A 21,504-nucleotide genomic window follows, 5' to 3' on the forward strand; every position below is an offset into this window, starting at 1 on the left:
TTGTTTACTACATCTATTGTTGTTTCTATACTAACTCCATGTCTCTTCCTACCACTTCCTACCAACACTATTAATATTCTAGTTGCATCTATTCCTTCTTCTGAAAAACGTTTGTAATTTTTGTAAAACATTGAAAATTAAAGCAAACACACCAAACATACAAATATCAAAGGTCACAAAGTGATGGTCAGCAGACTGAAGTTAGCCTGCATACATTTTTTGCTTGGCCTGCACACAATTTTAAAAACTTGAATTAGTTGTCAACAATTCAAAATTGAACAACAATTCAAAATTGAAGGAGGTCTTGGGGCGCCTGGGTGGCTCAGTCGGTTAGGCGGCCGACTTCGGCTCAGGTCACGATCTCATGGTCCGTGAGTTCGAGCCCTGCGTCGGGCTCTGTGCTGGCAGGTCAGAGCCTGGAGCCTGTTTCAGATTCTGTGTCTCCCTCTCTCTGACCCTCCCCCGTTCATGTTCTGTCTCTCTCTGTCTCAAAAATAAACGTTTAAAAAAAAAAAATTTAAAAAAAATGTCACAAAATCTTAAAAAAAAAAAAAAATTGAAGAAGGTCTCTAGTTTGCCTTGAGAGAGCAATGGCATCACTGAGGCTACATTCTGGCAGGGCAAAATCCGCTAGTGCCTGGGGCCACTCTTCCCCATAGTTGGACACAGTTCACCTCACACCTCACGCTCCAGTTCACCTCAGGCCCCACCCTGCCAGCTGTACTCATGGTAGGTATTTGAGTTTGCAAGTTAAGGAATTAATTAAATGGATTAAAGAATAGCCCAGTGGAATAATTAAATGGATTAAGGAATAACCCAATGATCACATGACTAGGACTGACATGACCTCACCTGACCAATAACTCCTTCTGGCATGTCTGAAAGAGTTGATGCACCTTTGCTTGGAAGCTGAGCTTTGTTTTTTTAATTTTTTTAATTTTTTTAAGGTTTACTTATTTTTGAGAGATAGACAAAGTACAAGCAGGGCAGGGGCAGAGAGAGAGGGAGACACAGAATCTGAAGCAGGTTCCAGGCTCTGAGCTGTCAGCATAGAGCCTGATGTGGGGCTTGAACTCACAAACTGTGAGATCATGACTTGAGCCAAAGCCAGACACTTAACCAACTGAGCCACCCAGGTGCCCCAAGCTTTGTATTTTTGAATGTTTGTAAGTTGAAAGTATTTGAGTAAAGACCTGTAGTGAATTACTGGTAGTTTACTGATTAGGCTGTGATCTTTTTCATATATGTTTCCTTTTGCTTAAAATACTTTCTTCTTCCAAATTCATCCTTTTCAAAATTTAGCTTCCCAGGAAACCTTCCCTGATTCCCTAATCTGATTTGGTTGCCCTTTTCCCCACACGTCTATAGAATGCTGTTTCATCTTAGTATCTAATTATAGATTTTGTTCTAAAATTTGTTCTATCATCTTTTGTTCTAACAAGATTGGGAACTTCTTGAGGGCAGGTTACGTGTTGAGTTTTGTATATATCCAATAGACCTCTTTTCACTTGATCATAGAGGTCTCCTATAAACCTAGTATCAGGAATATAGAAGGCTTTCAACAAATACTCAAGGGAATGAATGAATGTCTCAATCAACAAGTTATACATGATTTGCTTTCTGTTACCCTATCGGCAACAATTTTGAGCAGCCATATATAGATTGACAGGGTCTATATGTTGAGCAGCCATATATAGATTGACAGGGTCACATTTATTACCTTAAATTATCAACTTATAGTTTGTGCTGGAAAGTGTTTTTTTTTTTTTTTTAATATGTTAAGTGTTGGAGAATAGGAGAAACAAAGAAAGTTCAGATCTAAATTCATAGGTCTTATGTGAGGCTCAAGGTTGTTAAAAGGCACTCACTTCTCTCTTCCCAGAAAACAGTGTCAGAATATTTAATTTAGCCACCCATTCTCATGAGTGTCTGTAACATCTGATTATCAAATAAATTACTCTGAGTAAGATGCTATTTTATTACATAAAATGGGGAGTGCTATAATTACTGAGTGGAGACATATGATGTCACTAATTTCTACAGAAGAAGTTAGTGGAAAATAAATTGTGATGAAATGCAAGTGTAACCTAATGACTTATTATCCTTTGAAACCTCAGTACATTGTTGGCATCTTCATTACAATTAACTTATTGATTGTATATACCCTTACATTTACATCCTTAAATTCATTCCCACCCTGCGGTATCACAGAAACATATTTGGTTTTGTTCCTGGTTCTGGCACAGAACTCCTAAAATCCTTAGAATTTCCTGGGATAAGGGTGATAAGAGCCTCTTTCAAGGAGGCCAATCTTGGCGAGCCTTTAGATAGCTTTAGCAAGGGGGCTGGAGGCCAGAAAGATCAAGCCTAGATTAGAAGCTTGGAAATTTCAGCCCCACCTCCTGATAGGGGGAAAGGGACTGAAGATTAAGGTTGATCACCAACAACCAATGATTTAATCAATCGTGCCTATGGAAGGAAACCTCCATAAAAGCCTGTAAATAATGAGGCCCAGAGAGTTCCCAGGCTGGTGAACACTTCGAAGTGCTGGGAGCATGACATACCCCAACTCCACAGGGACAGAAGCTCCTGTGCTTGGGACCCTTCCAGACTTTATTCTATGTACCTCTACATCTGGCTGTTCATTTGTATCCTTCATAATAAAGCAGTAAATGTAAGTAATATGCTGTCTTAGGTTCTGTGAGCCATTTTAGCAAAACATCAAACCTGAGGAAAGGGTCATAGGAATCCTCAATTTGTATCTGGTGGATCCAAGGCACAGGTGGCCAGGGACTTGCAACGGGCATCTGAAAGTGCAGGCAGTTTCATGGGGCTGAGTCCTTTAACTTATGGGGTCTGATGCCAACTCCAAGTAAATTACACCAGAACTGAATTGAATTGCTGGTCACCCAGCTGGTGTTGGAGAATTGGGGAGGTAGTGTTGAAAAAGACATCAGATATATGATGTCAGTAGGAAAAAACCTCTCACACCCTTGATCGTTATATTGATCACACCATGCTGATCATCAGCAATACTGCTGAGTTAATTTAAATGGTCCCTTTAAATCTGTATTTCAATTGCCTTTCCCTTATTGCCTTTCATGCAACATTATTCATTGACTCTACAAATATTGAAATCCCATTATGTGCCAGGCCTATGCTAGGACTTAGGGAATAGTGGTGATCAAAAACCTGATGTGAGTCCCTATTCTCATGAGCCTAGTGATAAAAACAGACATCCGTCAAAGAATCACATCTACATATAGATTTACAACTGTGGTAAATGCTGGAAGTGAGAGGTATAAGATGTGATGATTGTTCTCATCAGAAAAAGCATGACACACTTTCCTGAGGAAGCTAAAATGTAAAGACCTGTAGGAGGATAACTAAGTGAAGGTGTGGGAGTGGGTAAACTTAGACCTCACTTCTTTCAAAGTCTTCTGAGACTGAGGATTCTTTTTTCTTCCCCCTCCTATTTCAGCACCCTCCTCCTCTTAGATACCCCTGCACTCCCCAACCCCCCACACGATTTGGCTTCTATTAAGAGCCTCTCAGAATATACTCAGGACAGCATTAAAAGAAAACATTTCATAAGGTTTCTTTCTTTCTTTTTTTTCCTTTTAACACAGATCATAGCATTAGATGCTCAGTAAAGAAAGGCCCCTAACTTCTCATAATTGAGCACAGCACTGCTCTCCTAATCAGTATCCTCCTCACTTCCCAGGCTGATACTCAACTGGGTGCACCTGGCATTCACCCAGCCAGGGCCAAGGTGATTGTGAAAATAATAGAGCTACGAGTCAAGACTATTGGACGGCAGTGAGAGCAACTTACTTTGCTGAGTGGAGTCAGGCTTGTCTTCACAGAGATTTAAAATAGGTTTTGAAGGATGAGGGGGAGAGGGGAAAGGCAGGAGGAGGAAACAGCACCCACAAAGGCACAGAGGAGTGAAAGAACACAGCGTATCTGCAGGGACTGAGGGGAGTTTGGAATTCTCTTAAGTCAGGAAAACATCAAAATAAAATAGTGAAATTAAATCAGCTTTCTAAAAATGCAAATAATTAAACTTCAGTGAACTCTAAAAGTCCCACAGGTAGAAGTCCTCATTTCTCTAGAATCCTTGGTACGTGGGTTGTTGTTATACATATTAATCTCAACATCTGCAACTGTCCTAGGCTCCAGAATCCTTCGTTTAATTCCTTGGAGTTTGTTTATTTTCCTGGTATACTTTATTTAAACTCTTTGACATTTTTTATTGCCTTCCAAATATTACCCTTCTTTGTTGCTTACCATGTAGAACAATCTTCGTCAAATAATTTCTACATCTTCCCAGACAGTGTGATGTAGTTGACTAAGAATTTGTATTGGCATAGCTTTTTTTCAGTTTGCTTTCAGTTGCTGGAATGGAAGCTTGTACCTAAAATGGCACATGGTGAGAGCTAGAAGAAAAAATGATAAGAAAACATATTCAGCCTAATGGAGAGAACCAGGCACCAAAAAATTCTTCCATAAAGTACACATCTAGAGAAGAAAACAAATGTTTCTACAGTATTTTTGTTTAAACAAGTTGTATAGTTCTCTATTGCCATATTATCAGGCAAATATTCCTGTGTGGGTCTGTCTTCAGTGGATAAAGAAGGCAAACTTTTGTTAAAGTTGAGAATGTTGCATAATGTTCCCATTGTGTGTGAAGAAAAGAGAAACTAACATTTATTAGCACATATATTACATTAGGCTCTGAGGAGGTGCAGTCTGAACACTATCTTGTTTGGTCAGCTATCAGGAGCCTAAATGGGGTGATGGTCATACAATTTCATCGTGATGATAAACTTGGAAATTCATATAACCCACTGCCTTGATTTTCTAGAGAGAAGCTCTGTGGTCGTTTAGGTCACTAACAGCCACGTGGGACTTGAGCCCAGGTTCCTGATCCTTATATCCTGATCCCAGTGTTCTCTCTACAGCACCCCGAGATCCTCAGATCCTCAGGCCCTTTGTCTTCCAGTTACTTTTCTCTTCTTCCTGTCTCCTGCTTTCCTTCATTTTTCAACAGTGCAGTTATCTGTTCTTTGAAAATGGGTTGTTTGAAATCATCCTTCAACAATTTAATTCAACATTTATCTAATGATTATCTATGGCACACTAGACCTTGACACTATGCTAGACATTTGGTTGGATAGAGTAAGATAAACTATGTAGAGAAAACTAAAATACAAAGCAGCATACATAAATGCTTTGTAAACAAGTTCTACAGGATTTCAGAGGGGGGTGTGGGGAAGCTGGGACTTGGGCTTTTGATGAATGGAAAAGATTTTCACAAGGAGACAAGGGCTGAGGATAGGAAAAAAATTCTAGGTAAGATGAAGAGCAATAACAAGGATAAAGAGGAAAGGAACATTTTGGAGAGATGACAAGAGGAATCAAATGACTAACAAAGCACTTGCATTAAAGGAGAAAAATCTGAGACAAGATGGAAACATAGACAATACTGCTTATGCAGCTAGGCAAGGAGTACTTTCTACTTTAAGATTAGAGTAGCTAAGGGGCACCTGGGTGGCTCAGTTGGTTAAGCGTTGGACTCTTGGTTTTGGCTAAGGTCATGATCTCACAGTTCTTGGGATCAAGCCCCTTTTTGGCTCTGTGCTGACAGCAAAGAGTCTGCTTGAGATTCTCTCTCTCTCTCTCTCTCTCTCTCTCTCTCTCTCACTCTCTCTCTCTTTGCCCCTCCCCCGCTTATGAAAGCACACAAACACATATGTGTTTGTGCATACCCTCTCTCTTTCAAAATAAATAAATAAACTTAAAAAAAAAAAAGGATTAGAATAGCTAAAATACAAAGAAGATAGAAGCCCCAGTCAGATGTTATGGAGATTGCAGACAGGTCACCAGAAGCTGACTGGAAATGGGTGAAAGTAAGCAAGTTAACTAGGTTTGTGTTAAGATGAACTGGGTAGAGGGGCATCTGGGTGGCACAGTCGGTTAAGCATCTGACTTCGGCTCAGGTCATGATCTCAGTTTGTGAGTTTGAGCCCCGCATCGGGCTTTGTGCTGACAGTGCAGAGCCTGGAGCCTGCTTCAGATTCGTCTCCCTCTCTCTCTGCCCCTCCCCTACTCACGCTCTGTCTGTCTGTCTCTCTCTAAAATAAATAAACATAAAAAAAAATGAACTGGGTAGGAAGAGTCAAGAGCAAGTCCAAGGAGACTCTTACTAGCACACTCCTACCTCCAGGGGGAGCTCAGTGTTTCTGTCCCTCATTCCAAAGAAAAAGGAACTCTGAAGTGAATCTAAAACAAAATGGAGATTTTATAGCAACATTGATTCTGCAGATTCTGTTGGAGGAAGAAAGTCATTATAAACGGAAGTGGGCTGAGAAGATATTTTCCCGTCAATCATCTCTGGGGACTCTTAGCTTTGTTTAGATCTTGTAATGCTCATATCTTTTCACCTCTTCTTTGCCTTGGGATTGGTATCTGGGACATTTTGAGTTAGAAGGGCAAAAATATTGAGGAGTCCACATTGTCCAGCCTGATAGGATTTGGAGCCAGCATGAGCTGGCAATAAAGATAATGGTACATGTGTCTGGTGAGAAGCTTGTCATAGCTACATGTGTGATTCAGGATCCTGGTCAGATTGTTCTACCTAACTACAAGATTTGTATCTGGTGTGGTCACACAGGGCACTAGGATTTAGGGGGCAGTATTATCATGGGCAGAATTCTTGCTGAGAGAGATCTTGCTCGAAGCTTCAGCTACTGATTGCCAACAGGCAGAGTCAGAAGACTATTTCTGACACCAGAGAAGGTATCCTTGAAAGGCTGCGAATACAAAAGCACTCAGCTTCACAGTGGTGCAGCTCCATCCCTCACGGTGGAGGAGAGGACCTAGTCTTGGCCAGGATTCACTTCTGGGACCAAAACAGTCTCATCAGCAGAAGCCTGGAATTTGAAGAAATGCAAGGCCAACTGTGAGGCATGTACCTTCTCTAAAATGAAGGCTATCTTCTTGGAAAGACCTGGCCCTCAATTTAGGAGTGAGGAGCTGGAAATACCAAGATCAATGGCATGAATCTAGGACCCTGGAAAGGTGTTTAACCACAGAAATAAAGGAGACCTGTGAATGACTTACGGAAGAGAGATGACAATACTGTAAACTCACTGTGTACCTAGTCACAGTGGTGTTTAGGTGCAAATCTCTGGGAAAGCAGGCAGCCTATGCAGGTGTTGGACTTACCCTAGTCTGTGGGTGACAGAAAGGCACAATTTTAACCTTATTTTTGCATCATACATTCAGAAAGCATTTTTAAAAACTGTCTTCCATGATCCAGTTATAAGAATTGCGGGTTTTTTTTTTTTAATTTTTTAAAGATTTATTCATTTTTCAGAGATAGAGTGTGAGTGGGGGAGGGACAGAGAGAGAGGGAGACACAGAATCTGAAGCAGTGTCAGGCTCTGAGCTGTCAGCACAGAGCCCGACACGGGGCTCGATCTCACACTGCAAGATCATGACCTGAGCTGAAGTTGGAAATCCAACTGACTGAGCCACCCAGGCACCCCTATAGGAGCTACATTATTATACTAACATGCCATCTGATATTCTTACATGAAGGTCTATGTGTTCTAACCCAAATCAACCTTTATTCTATCATTTATGTGCTTTTAACTTGTCTTATTTAATAAGAATTTTATCTCATTACGAAATTCATAATTAACACAGAATATTTGAAGATGCCAAAAACATAATGTAAAACAAAAATTAGACATGATTGTACCAAAGATAAGCATTATTAACATTTTGATGTATGCACTTTTACTGTCTGACTGTATATGTGCATATTTTAAAGTAAAAATCACTATGATATTTACATTGTTTTGTAGCTTCCCCCCTCCCCCACTTACTAATGTATTTGTGGGACTTTTTCAGTGTTAGTAAATGATCTATGTCAAAATTTTTTCTTTACAATTTTTAATTATGTAAGTATTAGCATTACATTGCTGTGAGCTTAGAAAATAGAGAAAAATTGTACAGAAGGATAAGTCATTTAGAACCCTACCATCCAGGGATTAGTTACTTTTGATATTTTAGTCTATATACTGGCAGTCTGTTTTTAAAAGTTCCATAAGTAATAACTAAATGTATTCTCACCATAAACTTTCAAGTAATACAGAAGTATTTTACTCTTTTTTCTTTGCATGTAATAAAAATCATTTCATTGTTTCTTTGAGTACAATTTTAATATGTTTATAAATATCTTTATTTAATATTTTATTTTTTAAAATTTTATTTATTTATTTTTGAGAGAGAGAGAATGTGCTCCTATAAGTGGGGGAGGGGCAGAGGGAGACAGAATCTTAAGTAGACTCCACACTCAGCAAGGAGCCTGATGCTCAGGCTTGGTCTCAGAAACCATGAGATCATGACCTGAGCTGAAACCAAGAGTTGGACACTTAGCCAACTGAGTTACCCAGGGGACCCTGTATGTATCTTTTAATTAATTAATTAATTTATTTATTTAGTAAAGATGTTGGGTTTTTTTTTTAATTTTATTTTTTATTTTTTAAAATTTACATCCAAATTAGTTAGCATATAGTGCAACAATGATTTCAGGAGTAGATTCCTTAGTGCCCCTTACCCATTTAGCCCATGCCCCCTCCCACTACCCCTCCAGCAACCCTCAGTTTGTTCTCCATATTTATGAGTCTCTTCTGTTTTGTCCCCCTCCCTGTTTTTATATTATTTTTGCTTCCTTTCCTTATGTTCATCTGTTTTGTCTCTTAAAGTCTTCATATGAGGGAAGTCATATGATTTTTGTCTTTCTCTGACTAATTTCACTTAGCATAATACCTTCCAGTTCCATCCACATAGTTGCAAATGGCAAGATTTCATTCTTTTTGATTGCCAAGTAATACTCCATTGTACAATGTGCCACATCTTCTTTATCCATTCATCCGTCGACAGACATTTGGGCTCTTTCCATACTTTGGCTATTGTTGATAGTGCTGCTATAAACACGGGGGTGCACGTGTCCCTTCGAAACAGCACACCTGTATCCCGTGGATAAATGCCTAGTAGTGCAATTGCTGGGTTGTTGGGTAGTTCTATTTTCAGTTTTTTGAGGTACCTCCACACTGTTTTCCAGAGTGGCTGCACCAGCTTGCATTGCCACCAACAATGCAAAAGAGATCCTTTTTCTCCCAATCCTCGCCAACATCTGTTGTTGCCTGAGTTGTTAATGTTAGCCATTCTGACAGGTGTGAGGTGGTATCTCATTGTGGTTTTGATTTGTATTTCCCTGATGATGAGTGATGTTGAGCATTTTTTCATGTGTTGGTTGGTCATCTGGATGTCTTCCTTGGAGAAGTGTCTATTCATGTCTTTTGCCCATTTCTTCACTGGATTATTTGTTTTTTGGGTGTTGAGTTTGATAAGTTCTTTATAGATTTTGGATACTAACTCTTTATCTGATATGTCATTTGCAAATATCTTCTCACATTCTGTCGGTTGCCTTTTAGTTTTGCTGATTGTTTCCTTCACTGTGCAGAAGCTTTTTATTTTGATGAGTTCTCAGTAGTTCATTTTTGCTTTTGTTTTCCTTGCCTCTGGAGACGTGTTGAGTAAGAAGTTGCTGAGGCCAAGATCAAAGAGGTTTTTGCCTGCTTTCTCCTCAAGGATTTTGATGGTTATCTGTCTTACATTGAGGTCTTTCATCCATTTTGAGTTTATTTTTGTGTATGGTGTAAGAAAGTGGTCCAGGTTCATTCTTCTGAATGTTGCTGTCCAGTTTTCCCAGCACCACTTGCTCAAAAGACTGTCTTTTTTTTTTTTTTAATGTTTTACTTATTTTTGAGACAGAGTATGAGCGGGGGAAGGGCAGAGAGAGAGGGAGACACAGAATCCGAAACAGGCTCCAGGCTCCCAGCTGTCAGCACAGAGCCCGACGCAGGGCTCGAACTCATGAGTTGTGAGATCATGACCTGAGCCGAAGTCGGTCGCTCAACCAACTGAGCCACCCAGGCGCCCCTGAAGAGACTGTCTTTATTCCATTGGATATTCTTTCCTGCTTTGTCAAAGATTAGTTGGCCATACGTTTGTGGGTCCATTTTTGAGTTCTCTATTCTGTTCCATTGATCTGAGTGTCTGTTCTTGTGCCAGGTTTTTTTTTTTTTTAAATGTTTATTTTTGAGAGAGAGAGAGACAGAGAGAGAGACAGAGTGTGAGCCAGGAAGGGGCAGAGAGAGAGGGAGACACAGAATCTGAAGCAGGCTCCAGGTTCTGAGCTGTCAGCACAGAGCCCAACGTGGGGCTCGAACTCACGGACCGCGAGATCGTGACCTGGCTGGTCGGACGCTTAACCGACTGCGCCACCCAGGCGCCCCACAAAGACTCCTTTCAAATAAGCCAACATTTTCAGGGATATCTTGGGGTGTCACTATTCAGCCTATTAGAGCTGTCATCATTGGGTAGGGATGGAGCTCTGTGAGTCAATAGGAAGAAGGGATTGGGGAGAATCTTCTAAGGGTACCAATCCCAAAGTCAAGTCCACTCTTGGGGGAAAAAAAAAAAAAACAACCCCAAACCATGTGATAGCCAGAGTCACTGGATCAAAGAAAAGACAACTGCACCAAGGGAACTTAAGTACAGATTTTGCACTTCCTGTCAGTTAAGAGTTTGAGTATTCTGAATGTAAGATGTGGGTTTCAAATATTTTAAGTTGCTGAGTGCTCAACTGAAAATGTGACTGAGATGGCAGAACTAGAAGTGGAGCCCACAGCTGAGGTCCAAGGCCAGAGCCAGAGGCACAAGTGGATCAGAGAACACTGGAGGAGGGTATAGACAGAAGCCGGTGCAGAAAGATTCCTAATCTCAAAAACAGCCATGACTGAGGTGGAGAGCATTCAAAAGATGGGACTTTGGCGCCACAGGGAATTTTCAGCTTTCACAATCCATCTGTTGATTTAATACTAGCTATTTATTTTAAGGTTTATTTATTTTTGAGAGAGGGAGAGACAGAGCACAAGTGGGGTATGGGCAGCAAGAGTGGGATACACAGAATCCAAAGCAGGCTCCCGGCTCTGAGCTGTCAGCACATGAGATCATGACCTGACCCAAAGTCAGACACTTAACTGATTGAGCCACCCAGGAACTCCTTAATACTAGTTATTGATTATATTCTTCAAATTAAGCTTTTTGATAAATGTTTTAAATGACCTGGTAAGAGGATGGGCCAGATCTGCCTGTCTCCTCATGAATACTCAGGAGTGTGGGAGGAGAAGTGGGTGTTAGTCTTTTTTTTTCTTCTGAGAGAGAGAGAGAGCATGAGCAGGGGAAAGGGGGAGAGGGAAGGAGGGAGGGAAGGAGGGAGGGAGAGAGAGAGAGAGAAAGGGGGGGGAGGGAATCTTAATCAGGCTCCATTCTCAGTATGGAGTCCGACGTAGGGCTCAATCCCACGACCTGGGATCGTGACCTGAGCTGAAATCAAGAGTTGGATGCTCAACCGACTGAGCCACCCAGATGCCCTGGGGTGATAATCTTTAATAGGTGACTGGTGACTAGCCAGGGGACCTTATGGAAAGAGTATGCCAGACATAAGTGTTGCATGTAAACATGCTTCTGAAGTCTGAGTTTGTCATTTTGACTAATTTAGAGGTTTACAGGGATGGTATATTTTTTTTCTGAGAAGACAGATCATTTTGCAGGGTTTAAGTAGATAAGTGCATGAGTATTAGTTGTGGGTGGGGACAGTTGCTTCAGCCAACTGTCCTCACCAAAAGCAACTTTAGTGGAAGATCATGCTTTTAATTCAAAAGTTTTCAGAGATGACTGGTCTGGATTTCCCCAGCCACATACAGGAGAAGCCTCAAGGAAGAGGAAAGGGAGAAACACTGTGGGTGACACTGAGGCTTTCACCCAGTTCTCGCCCCTGCACTGGGCATTTCCTCCATTATGCGCTGTGCTCTTGCTGCCCTCAAAGGGGCTCAGCTATTTTCTGAGTAAGATGGAGAAAGTGTTTGATGATTAAGTGGAGAAGGGGGTTGAGCTAGAACAGTGACAGGCCCCATGTTGTTGGGACATTCCAACCATGAGTTAAGAGGAAGGGAGATGAAAGCAGGTGGGAGGGGAGAGAAGGAGAGCACACAAGACCCAGAGTAAGGGTATTTTCCCCAGAAATTGATAGTTCATGCACAGATGGTATTCATAAATGAGTCTTCTAACCCTCTTCCATGAGGGTATTAGTGAAAATGATACTGATAAATTCATATGGCTTAGGCTCAGGCATTATGCTTTTCCTTTTCCTGGAGTTCTCTTTGCCTAGAAAACTACTCATCCATCCCTCAGCATACAATTTAAACCTCCAATATGAAGTCCACCCAACACTTGCAGATTCCTATCATCTTTCCATTCTCAACACATCCTGTGGTTCTACTTTACTGTGGCTATTCAGTAAAATCCTTGAGCAGGGTTTACAAATTTTATGTATCTGAGTCCCACCCAGATTTACTAAATTAGGTGGGACATAAGCATTTGCTGTTTTTAAAACTTCAAACAGTTGGTTCTAATTCTTAGGTTGAGAATCATTGAATGTATCAAAGAAGAAGCAGAATATTAATTACTGGAGTATAAAGACTGTACTGCTTTCATTTTGTTTCCTCAGCTAGTGGCATGTTGTAAGCACTCAGTAAAAGTTTGTTGAGTTTATTGAAAGAATTAGTAAGCAGACAGAGCTGGAGAGGATACGATGTGGCAGAGCAAGTTTTAATGAACGACTTGTTTTAGGAGGGCAGGTAAGGAGTGGTGAGTCGGTGGCATTGAATGAGGTATGAGCCTGGAAGGGGCCGTCTAGAGTGAAAGGGGTCTCAGGGGGACTAAAAGAAGTGGGTATCAGAGACCATCCCGTCCTAGTCTACATTCCTTTGACATTAGTTTGCTGCACAGTGGGAATGCGGTGACATTTGAATAACCTTCTAGTCAGGATTGGGGGACAGACATTGTATCCAGTGCCCTTAGTGGGAAATAAGAGAGATGCTGACAAGAAAGGGTTTAAAAATCTAGCTAAGACCCAAATGAAAAACATTCATATGACTCACATGACAACATGACAATTAAACTTAATCATTGCCATTTGTGAGGGCATAATATGTGCCAATCTTTACATTAAGCACTTCATAAACATGACTTAGTTGAAAACCTTTACGATAGCCCTTGATGAAGAAATGCAGGCTGGGACAGCATAAGTAACTTGTTTAAGGTTGTACAGCCAATAAGTATTAGAAGCTAGATTTGGACTCAGGTTTGGCTGACTCCAAAACTGTGCTTTTGTGCACAATACCTCTAGCCTCCTTCCTCAAATCTCTCTTGTGTGTAGCCTCTGGTCTAAGTGATTACCTAAAATCACATGGTAAATCCTACCATGTCTTCAAGGATTAAAACAATTCCTGATCTTCACTGCCTTACAGAATGTGTTAGAAAATGGAGTATCTGTAGAACCAAGTAGAGAGGTAACTGAATAGGGTGAGGTTGGTAGCGGCTTCCAAAAGCAGTGAATTAACTTGAAGTTTACTTGAAAGAAGTAAGGAATACGGAGGAGAAAGAACAGAGCAATACTAAATCTAGACCTGAAATGTTTGAGGGACAAAAAACCCAGATTCACTTCTACACCTACCCAAATCACTATTCCAAACCTCACATGATAGCACGCTTGCATATGTGTGTGTGCATATACACACTCAGAGAACCTATGAGATTTTGCTAAATACTAATTTTTCTACAAGTAGATAAAATAGTAAGACTAGAAAGATATATTTAATCAGGGGTAAGCTGTTTTGACTCACAAGATGTCTGCCACCAAATGTATGGGTTTTGGGTTGTTTCTTTTTTTTTTTTTTCTCACACCAATTCTCTGATTCTTTGGACACCAACTGGGTGTCCCACAATTGAGTTCTATTCTAACACTATACCTGAAGTTAGTTACACTTCACAGGGTTAAGGGCTCAGTCTTACAAGACTGCTCTCACTTTCAGGGGTGCCTGGGTGGCTCAGTTGGTTAAGTGTCTGACTTCAGCTCAGGTCATGATTTCGTTGTTCATGAGTTCAAGCCCCACATTGGGCTCTGTGCTGACAGCTCAGAGCCTGGAACCTGCTTCAGATTCTGTGTTTCCTTCTCTCTGCCCCTCCTCCACTCACGCTCTGTCTCTCTCTCAAAAATAAATAAACATTAAAACAATATTTTTAATTAAAAAAAAAGACTGCTTTCATTTTTGGATGCCAATTGCAAGTCTTAAACCACCCATGTTTGTGCTTCTGAACAACCAGGTATAAATTGGGGATACCCACTATTCTCTTCTCAGGTTCAGTAATTTGCTAGAATGGCTTACAGAACTCAGGCAGTCACTTCATTTGTGTTTACTAGATTATTATAAAGGATACAAATGAATAGCCAGTTGAACAGATACATAGAGCAAAGTCTGAAAGCATCCTGAGTGCAGGAGCTTCTGTCCTTGTGGAGTTGGAAGTGTACCACCCTCCCAGCACTTCGATGTGTTCACCAACTTGAAAGCTATCCAAACTTCATATTTTATGGGTTTTTATGGAGGCTTCATTCCATAGGCATGACTGATGAAATCATTGGCCATTCATAATTGAACTCAATCTTCAGCTCCTCTCCCCAGCCTGGAGGATGGGGGTTGGGACTGAAAGTTCCAAGTTTCTAATCAAGGCTTGGTCATTCTAGCCACCACCCACCCCCATTCCCCTCTTGAAGCTTCTACATCTCCAGCCACCTCATTAGCATATAAAAGACACTCCTATCACTCCTAGGGCTTAGAAGCTGTGTATTAGGAACTAGGGACAAGACCAAATATTTATTATACCCCAAGGGATATCTTTGCAGGGAAAGAATTCTGCTTTCTGTTCTCTGTTGATGTTAAGTATGAGGGAATCATCCTGAAATTGGAGACAGAAGTTCATATAAATAATTGAAATCATAGTACAGGTTTAAATGCCTGTTGATTTAACTTATGATACACACCCTTTCAGATGTTAAATATGCACATTCACAAGGTATATTTGATGATTGTGCTGTGGGAAAAGGGTAATCCTCTGCAGCTCTTGCCAGTTTTATCTTCACTTGGAGTATTTCCTCCCTTGATTTTTATGTTACATGGACTTGTCTCATGATGGCACCATTGTGACATGTGTATAGGCTGGTCACACCCTGTTCAACTGTTATTTAGTTAAAGTCTTCTCTCCTGATGGACTGGGCCCAAAACTTATCTGTTTCCCCCCAACTTTAGAATGGCAGGCAAATAGTGAGGCTTCTCCCCCTGGAGAGTCTAGCTTTTGCTATTGGCACCCATAGCAATAGCCATTAATATTACGTTACTTCTGGCCACCCATCCTGAGTTATGATTGGCAACTCACACATATATACATACAAGATTTATGAGTAGCATTGTATTGTTTAAACTTATGCTTAAAAATAAGTTTATCTCAGCCACTGTTTCTGGAAGACTGTTATTATGGAGATTTATACCACACTACTGCTAAACTACTTGTGTCATATTGTTCTTAGTTGGTTCTCCTTTTGGGGGTTTCTTTTCCATTGTTTTATTTCTTTTTTTTTTTTTTTTAATTTTTTTTTTCAACGTTTATTTATTTTTGGGACAGAGAGAGACAGAGCATGAACGGGGGAGGGGCAGAGAGAGAGGGAGACACAGAATCGGAAACAGGCTCCAGGCTCTGAGCCATCAGCCCAGAGCCCGACGCGGGGCTCGAACTCACGGACCACGAGATCGTGACCTGGCTGAAGTCGGACGCTTAACCGACTGCGCCACCCAGGCGCCCCAATTGTTTTATTTCTTAATGCATAGGCTTTAAATTTGCATACCTGAGACACTGTGGAAGAAAAGGCTAGTTTTACATTTGAATGGCTTGTAAATAATATGATTTTAGTTGGCATTTATTAAAATAAATCAAAGAACTTTTGTGGATTTGTGTAAAATCAGTTTTCTTGTGGCATGATACTCATACAACATGCAAATAGACTAAACAAAAGCATTCCCATGCTTAACAATCAGCAGCAAGTCCATGTTACTCACTAAATGTTTACTGAGGACTTACTCTGGGCCAGATACATACAGGGGAGAGATCACAGGACATGACAAGATGCTGTGTACTCCATTAAGAAAACAGTGGCAGTCCCTATCATTCTTTTTCTTAAAATCCTTGGAGAGCTTTGGGTCCAAATAGGTTTAGAATATTCCTTTCCTGCCCAGAGAACTGAAAGTCTGAAAGAGCCCAGAAAGGGGAGAGGAAGCTTTAAGAATCCACAGTAGGCTGTGCCTCTGGCCCTCTTCTTTGACGTCTTTGCTCTGTCCTATTACCTTTAGTTCATGTTTCACCTGAATTATTGCTAGTTTTTCTTTTCAACTTTGAGTAAATCCTGGATTTGTCCCTGTACCTCTACTTTAGATCTTCTCATTCCATGCTCTGCACCTTATGAAGAAGTCTCACCCTACTCACAACCAGACGCAGCTTCTGGAACTACAATCCCAGAGTGGCATCCTAGATGCTGCTTGCCTGGGAGAGGACCTCAGGCATGATCCATAGCTTTCAAGTTATAATTCCTTAGGTAGAGGTGCCTAGGTGGCTCAGTTGTTTGAGTGTCCAACTCTGGATTTTGGCTCAGGTCATGATCCCAGGGTCATGGGATCAAGCCCTGTGTGGAGCCCCACGTGGAACCCCAAGTAGGGCCACATGCTGAGCATGGAGCCTGCTTAAGGTTCTCTCTCTTGCTTGGCCCTCTTCCCCACCCACGTGCTCTCACTCTCTCTCTCTCTCTCTCTCAAAAAAAAAATCCTCCCATATGGCAGGAGATGAAGCTAGAAAGATGAGCAGGTGTCAGATCTAAAGGGGGTTTGTGTGTTAAGCTAAGGAACTTTTTTTTCCTGTTAGGTTTCAGCTCTATTGAACTTCTTGAGCACTTTCTGGAACAAGTAATTTTATTTCCCATCTCAGTGGGTTTTTTTTATTTGTTTGTTTATTTTTTTGATATGAGCAAGAGTCTAATAAGCACCAAATGCTGAATCAAGATATACCCAAATGTTACCAAAACCAATGGTCAATTTAGTCATATATAGGATTCATCAATAAGTCTTCAATTGTCAAGTATTACTACATGCAAATTATAGCTTAATCCATAAGGATGTCATGATTTAGGGACAGAGCGTATACAACCCTGAGACAAGACAGACTGTGATAATCATATTAGAGGTTCAAACAACATTCTATGGGACTCTGATGGAAAAAATATTAATTCTTATTAGAATAATCAAGTCAACAATTTATGGGATATACATAGGGTGTGCACATCAGGGCAACCAGCTAATTAATGTTGGGCAGAATAGATAGTGGATTGAGTAATAAGTATTACTTGTCAGCTTGTTATTTTGCCCTTCAATGGCCTTAAACTCTGAGTGATAAGGAAGTGAGAAAGTAGAAGAAGGAAGTGTGGCAGGACCCAGAGGGAAGGAATTTATTCTTGTGAGGGAAGGAATTTATTCTTGTAAAAGAAGGAGGAGAAGTGGAACCAAAGGCAGGAGAGACACGGGTAAAGATTGTTTTAATCATGGGTGTAGCCTTTTCTTGAGTCTGTTTAGTTCCAAGAATTGGGAGAAAAGAAGAGAGCCAACCATAGAACCAAAGGAAGGCTTAACATCAAAACAAGCAGAAAACAAAAGACACAGAAATAACTTGTTCGTATAGGAATTTTACTATGGTACTACTACTTATAAAATTTGATACCAGGAACATTTTATGGATGATACAGATAAAAGTGTGGACAGGCATGGTTATAGAAAGATGTGTAAGGGAAAATGTTATTATGGTTATTGTTAGAACTATTCACAAATATTCCCACTCTCCATTAACGCACAGGAAAGTACTGAACTATCCACCTCTTTCAAAGATTGATGTGGCTATGTGGCTTTCTTTGGCCAATAAAATGTGAGTAGGAGTGACTAACATGTAGAATGGGTGAGAATTACTTTTTAGCCACTGAGATTTGGCATTTAGGTATAAGCTAAAGTATCTTTCCTAATACAATTATCCATAAATGAAAAAATTGCTAATATTTATGCAAAGAAAGAGATTTGTGGGATAGGTTGAAGGAGTACTATCAGAGATGGAAATAATATAATACAAGGCTTATGATTCCCTTTTTATCTTGCAGTAATTTACCTATATGTTTTTCTCTTTGTAATATTCTCCATTTTTATGGTTTCAACTACTGCCTTGGAATGAATAATTAACAACTTTATGTATCTGGTCCTGAGAATCACACTCTCATTTCTAGCTGTCTACAAAGACATGCTCATCTTAGAGGATACACAGTTAGACTATTCAGACATGAATAGTCTAAAAATGAAGCCATGAAACTCCCCAGCAGACCAACTGCCCCCCAGAGAAAATCCCTTGTACCCTCAGTGACAAAATTAGCTTGCTTCCCCTTCTTTTTCCTCTTTATTCAATCTCTTCTTCATTTAAAAAAAAAATTTTTTTAACGTTTATTAATTTTTGAGACAGAGAGAGACAGAGCATGAACGGGGGAGGGTCAGAGAGAGGGAGACACAGAATCTGAAACAGGCTCCAGGCTCTGAGCTGTCAGCACAGTGCCCGACGCAGGGCTCGAACCCACGGACCGCGAGATCATGACCTGAGCCAAAGTTGGCGGCTTAACCCACTGAGCCACCCAGGCGCCCCTCAATCTCTTCTTCAAAATGCGCCTCACATTTACCACTTCCTCTTCACTCACACCTCAGCCACCTTGGTCCAAACTTATTTAACTCACACCTGGACCACGGTCACAGCCTCACTTCCATTCCATCATATCCTCCCACCTATGTAGCCCAGACACTTTCCGAGGATCTTCTTCAACCCTTTGGTCTTATGTCCAACATTCTCTGCAGTGTACCCATCCAGTCCTCTCCATTGTTTCCCAGCTGTTGTGCTCAGGCCGGGTTGTTTGCTGTGCTGTGTAAACCATTCTGCTCGGTCTTACCTCACTGCTTGACTAACTATTTTATTTCCAACTGGGCAAGTGTTCTCACTAGCATCTTCCCAATCAAAAATCCCACCCATTCTTAAGCCTCATATGAAATTCCTTTTTTTTTTTTTTTCTGGAAGGCTCACTCAACAAATGTCATCCAAACAGATCTCTCCCTTTCTCCACCCACATAGCACTTAGTCACAAAGTTCTAAGTTCTCTTAGAAATCATATAGAACAATCCCCCAATTTTACGGTTGAGGTTCAGAGACTTGGCTAGTCCTGCAGCCAGTGAGTGGCAGCTAGAACTAGAAGCTAGATGTCCTGGCTTTAGTTTCCTTCCTGCTATACTTTTCTGCCCTTTCTTTACCAACAAATGTGTTTTAGAATTTAATTCTATCCAATCTTCATTTTGCTTAATGTTTATTAATCATGCACCCCTGATTAGATTATAAACAGCTTAGGAACAATGAGCTCAATTCGTATTAGGTACAAGCCCTTATTTTTGGCTTCTGAGGCTGAGGTTCAGAGTAAGGTTGAAATGCAGAGCCAAGCCATTAAACCAATACGTTTTGGAACAACTGGATATCAGCCAGGAATATAAATAGAACATTGGAGACAAAAGGAAGATAGTAATTTAAGGTCAGGACTTTAGATGACCAGAGTCAGGAGAATTTATGGAGATTTGAAAGTACAAACTCATTGATTGAATTATGGATGATCAGAAAGAGTTAAATCAAGTGACAGATCCTTCATGCAACACCTAGAATAGAGAAGTAAGGAGAAGGAAAGAAAGGAGACTCGCCAAGATCCCCACAAATCTCTCATGTCTGGCTAGAGAAGTTGACTCTATTTTCTCTCTCTCTCTCTTTTTTTAATGTTTATTTATTTTTGAGAGAGAGAGAGGGAGAGAGAGAAAGAGAGACACCATGAGTGGGTGAGGGACAGAAAGAGAGAGGGAGACGCAGAATCTGAAACAGGCTCCAGGCTCTGAGCTGTCAGCACAGAGCCCGATGTGGGGCTCAAACTCTGAACGGCAAGACTGTGATCTAAGCCAAAGTCGGACGCTTAATTAACTGAGCCACCCAGGCGCCCCTAGAGAATTTGACTCTAAAAAAGAACACCAAGCATGAGAAAGCTTGTATATGAAGGAGAATATTACAAAGAAAAAAAAACATACAGGTAAATTACTGGAAGATAAAAAAGGAATCATAAGTCTTGTATTATATTATTTCTGTCTCTGATAGTACTCCTTCAAACTATCCCACAAATCTCTTTCTTTGCATAAATATTATACCTTTATTTTGTTAAGGTATAATTGACTACAACATTATATTAGTTTCAGGTATACAACATAATGATTTGATATTCGTATATATAGTGAAATGATCACCCAATAAGTCTAGTTAACATAGATCACCATACATAGTTACAGAATTTTTTTTCTCATGATGAGAACTTTTAAGATCCATTCTCTTAGCAACTTCCAAATATGCAATACAATAATAACTATAGTTGCTGTGTGTGTGTACTTATTTACCCATGACTTATTTATTTTATAACTGGAGGTTTGTAACTTTTGACCCTCTCCACCTATTTCACCTGCTCCCCATCCCCAAGCCTGATTTTTAATTATGTATGGTCTGGCCAGCCAGAGATGGTCTCAGCAGGGAGGGCAGAGCTGCTCTGAGCCAAAAGGCAGTAGATGTTCTGACCTGGCTGTTGGCACAACCCCAGCCATGTTCTCTCTTGGGAAGCCTTGCCAGATCCCATCCCTTCTGAATACTGGCCCAGACCCTTGGACTGAGGCCTATGCCTCTTTACTTCTGTCCTGGCTATTTGGACAATGGATCCCATCTACCAGTGATTGAGTTTGCCAACCCGTGCAGACTCACTGTGTCTTATTAACATAAAACACTTAGCATGGAGTATACAAGATACTGTACACTTTTTTGTGTGAGAGAGTGTGGGCGCACACATACAAGTGGGGGAGGGGCAGAGAGAGTGGGAGAGAGAGAGAATCCCAAGCAGACTCTGCTCAGCACAGAGCCTGACACAGGGCTCAGTCTCACAACTGTGAGATTATGACTTGGGTCTGAATCAAGAGTCAGACACTTAACCAGTGAAGCCACCCAGGTGCCCCAAGATACTGTACTTTTTATCTCACCATTCCTTCCCAATTTTGTTGCCCACTGTATCTCTCTACATAATTGTACTAGGCAGCCACACTGGCAGCCACCATTCCTCACAAACAATATCCATTGTTTCATGCCTCCATGTCTTTGCTTGTGTTATTCCCTCTGCTTAGAGTGCTTTTCCTATTCCCTTTGCAATACTAGATCTGACTGACAAGACCTTATTTGTGTTTTGAAGACCCAACTCATACGTTCTCACTTTAGTCAAATATTCTAAGATTCTCCCCAAATGGAAAGAGCAAGTCATTCTTTTCCTTGGACTCTCATCATCGT

General features: G+C 40.7%; 1 protein-coding gene across 7 annotated transcripts in view; it reads right to left on the reverse strand.

Annotated features, from left to right (window-relative positions):
- EED (embryonic ectoderm development) overlaps window positions 1–21,504 on the reverse strand; it is a 195,138-nt gene that overhangs the window by 57,004 nt on the left and 116,630 nt on the right. For all 7 annotated transcript variants that reach the window (XM_045483735.1, XM_045483740.1, XM_045483737.1 and 4 more), the window contains one exon: window positions 4,291–4,439. In XM_045483735.1, coding sequence (XP_045339691.1) covers window positions 4,291–4,293 — 3 coding nt within the window. In that variant the 5' untranslated portion in view covers window positions 4,294–4,439. The remainder of the gene's footprint in view (window positions 1–4,290; window positions 4,440–21,504) is intronic.

The sequence above is a fragment of the Leopardus geoffroyi genome, chromosome D1 (genome assembly GCF_018350155.1).
Source record: "Leopardus geoffroyi isolate Oge1 chromosome D1, O.geoffroyi_Oge1_pat1.0, whole genome shotgun sequence".
Taxonomy (NCBI): Eukaryota; Metazoa; Chordata; class Mammalia; order Carnivora; family Felidae; genus Leopardus; species Leopardus geoffroyi.